At 37.9% G+C, this 2,237-nt stretch overlaps 1 protein-coding gene across 1 annotated transcript in view; it reads left to right on the top strand.

The window, feature by feature from the left end:
• TENM4 (teneurin transmembrane protein 4) overlaps nucleotides 1-2,237 on the top strand; it is a 205,069-nt gene that overhangs the window by 130,801 nt on the left and 72,031 nt on the right. Inside the window, exon 4 of the mRNA XM_015827197.1 lies at nucleotides 1,245-1,343. Within this exon, the coding sequence (XP_015682683.1) occupies nucleotides 1,245-1,343 (99 nt within the window). The remainder of the gene's footprint in view (nucleotides 1-1,244; nucleotides 1,344-2,237) is intronic.

The following is a 2,237-nucleotide window of genomic DNA, read 5'->3' as shown; positions in this document are numbered from 1 at the left end:
AGGACCTTGCGACAAAGCAACGGTCATGAGTATGAGTCAGTGGCCAAGGATCTGAGTTCTTGTCACATGATCATGGGGATGCTACAAAGGTGGTAAGTGTGAAAAACGGTCATAAGTCACTTTTTTCAGTAATTTTGAACAGTCACTAAAACTAAATGAAATGTTGTAAGTTGAGGACTACCTGTATGTATTATGTAGACCTTGATACTATCCATTCTCTATACAAGTTGCAAAAAAAACCAAACCAACTTTAATTAGTGTTTCTTGTCCTTCTTCCTTGTAAATAAGTATTTGGGAGAAAATGTGAGGGAAAAAAGTCAATAAGAAACACCAATTTTCTTTTTGCTTCAGCTCTATTAATCATATAGGTGTGTGTGTGTGTGTTTGTATATATGTGTGTGTATATATACATATGTGTGTATGTATACGTACACACACATATATAATTTATATACATACATACATACATACATATATATATATATATATATATATATAAATATATAAATATATAAACTATTATATAACCCCAGGATTTCGTGTTCTTCCCAATATGAGTACAGCATTGTTCACATAAAGATACAGGAAGTCCTCAACTTATGACCACAATTGAGCTGCTAAGCGAGGCAGTTGTGAGTTTCCACCCCATTTTATGACCTTTCGTGTCACAGTTGTTGTTCAGTGAATCACTCCCGCTGTTAAGTGAGTAGCACGGTTGTTAAGTGAATCTGGCTTCCGCTTTGACTCCGCTCGTCGTAAGGTCCCGAAAGGGGATCACGTGACTTCGGGACACTGCAACCGTCCTCAATATGAGTCAGTGTCCGAGCGCCCGAATTTTGACCACGTAACCGTGGAGGGGAGGCTGCAACGGTCACGTGAAAAACGTTCGCGGATCCCTTTTTTCAGTGCCTTTGTGACTTCCAAGTGGTCCCTCAGAGCACCGTCGTTAAGTTGAGGACCCACCTGTACGGGGACCCAGCTCCTCCCTGGAATTCGACTATAGGGCTGCCTCTGTTTTCTGTTGTGGTTGAGTACGTGAAGTACGTTGTCGTCAAGACGGGAGTGGGTGCTTCTCCAAGGCCGTATATGTATATGTTGCCCGGCGCTATACATATGGATCGATGGCCCCGTTCATTCTAATTCCATGCACAAGCCACCTTTATAACCATCGTGGGTTGAGGACGTTTCACGCTTCATGACTGCATGTCTCACTTGCCTTCATTCGTGTTTCCACATGTACATAGAAACATACCAAAGCAGACATTCCTAGAGACATTACAGGACAACTTCATTGAGATGGACATTCTTACCTCTTCCCGACATGACGGTGCTTTCAGTGATGGGTATGTTGATGCTGCTTAACGCGATTCTTTTTATTTTATTTTTATTTCAGTTTTTTTAATCTCGCATGCCAAAAGCCAGCTCGCTCACCTCTTGGGATGCCTCTTCCCCCTAACTTTCTGTCTCGTTGTAATCCCATATTTTCCGCTCCCGTTTTTTTTCCCCGTGGAATGGAAACCGTGAGCTGCTTCCGTTGAAGGAACACAAAATCGTCCTGTACATATTAATGGCAGCCTCGTTAATATGCTAATTCATGCCATCTCATTGGCCCTCGTCCTAATTACCATTTCATACGTTGGCCGTTTTAATAGGATGGGCCTGGAGGTTTTATTTGGAATCGGTTTCGGATTTCGATCTCCTAATCGGATTCTTTCCAAATGTGTCGTCCGAATTTTAACAGGGGGGGAAACCCAATTTTCTCATCTTTGCTTATTTTATATCTATCTATCTATCTATCTATCTATCTATCTATCTATCTATCTATCTATCTATCTATCTATCTATCTATCTATCTATCTATCTCTATCAATAGATAGATAGATAGATAGATAGATAGATAGATAGATAGATAGATAGATAGATAGATAGATAGATAGATAGATAGATAGAGATATAATATATAGATATATAGATATAGATACATAGATATACATATAAGATAGATTAATATAGAGATAGATAGATAGATAGATAGATAGATAGATAGATAGATAGATAGATAGATAGATAGATAGATAGATAGATAGATAGATATAGAGATATAATATATAGATATATAGATATAGATACATAGATATACATATAAGATAGATAGATTAATATAGAGATAGATAGATAGATAGATAGATAGATAGATAGATAGATAGATAGATAGATAGATAGATAGATAGATAGAT

This window comes from Protobothrops mucrosquamatus, unplaced genomic scaffold, assembly GCF_001527695.2.
Source record: "Protobothrops mucrosquamatus isolate PMUCROS unplaced genomic scaffold, P.Mucros_1.0 scaffold3560, whole genome shotgun sequence".
In the NCBI taxonomy this organism is placed as follows: Eukaryota; Metazoa; Chordata; class Lepidosauria; order Squamata; family Viperidae; genus Protobothrops; species Protobothrops mucrosquamatus.
The sequence above is the reverse complement of the archived record's forward strand: the minus strand, read 5'-3'. Positions and strand labels throughout refer to the sequence as shown.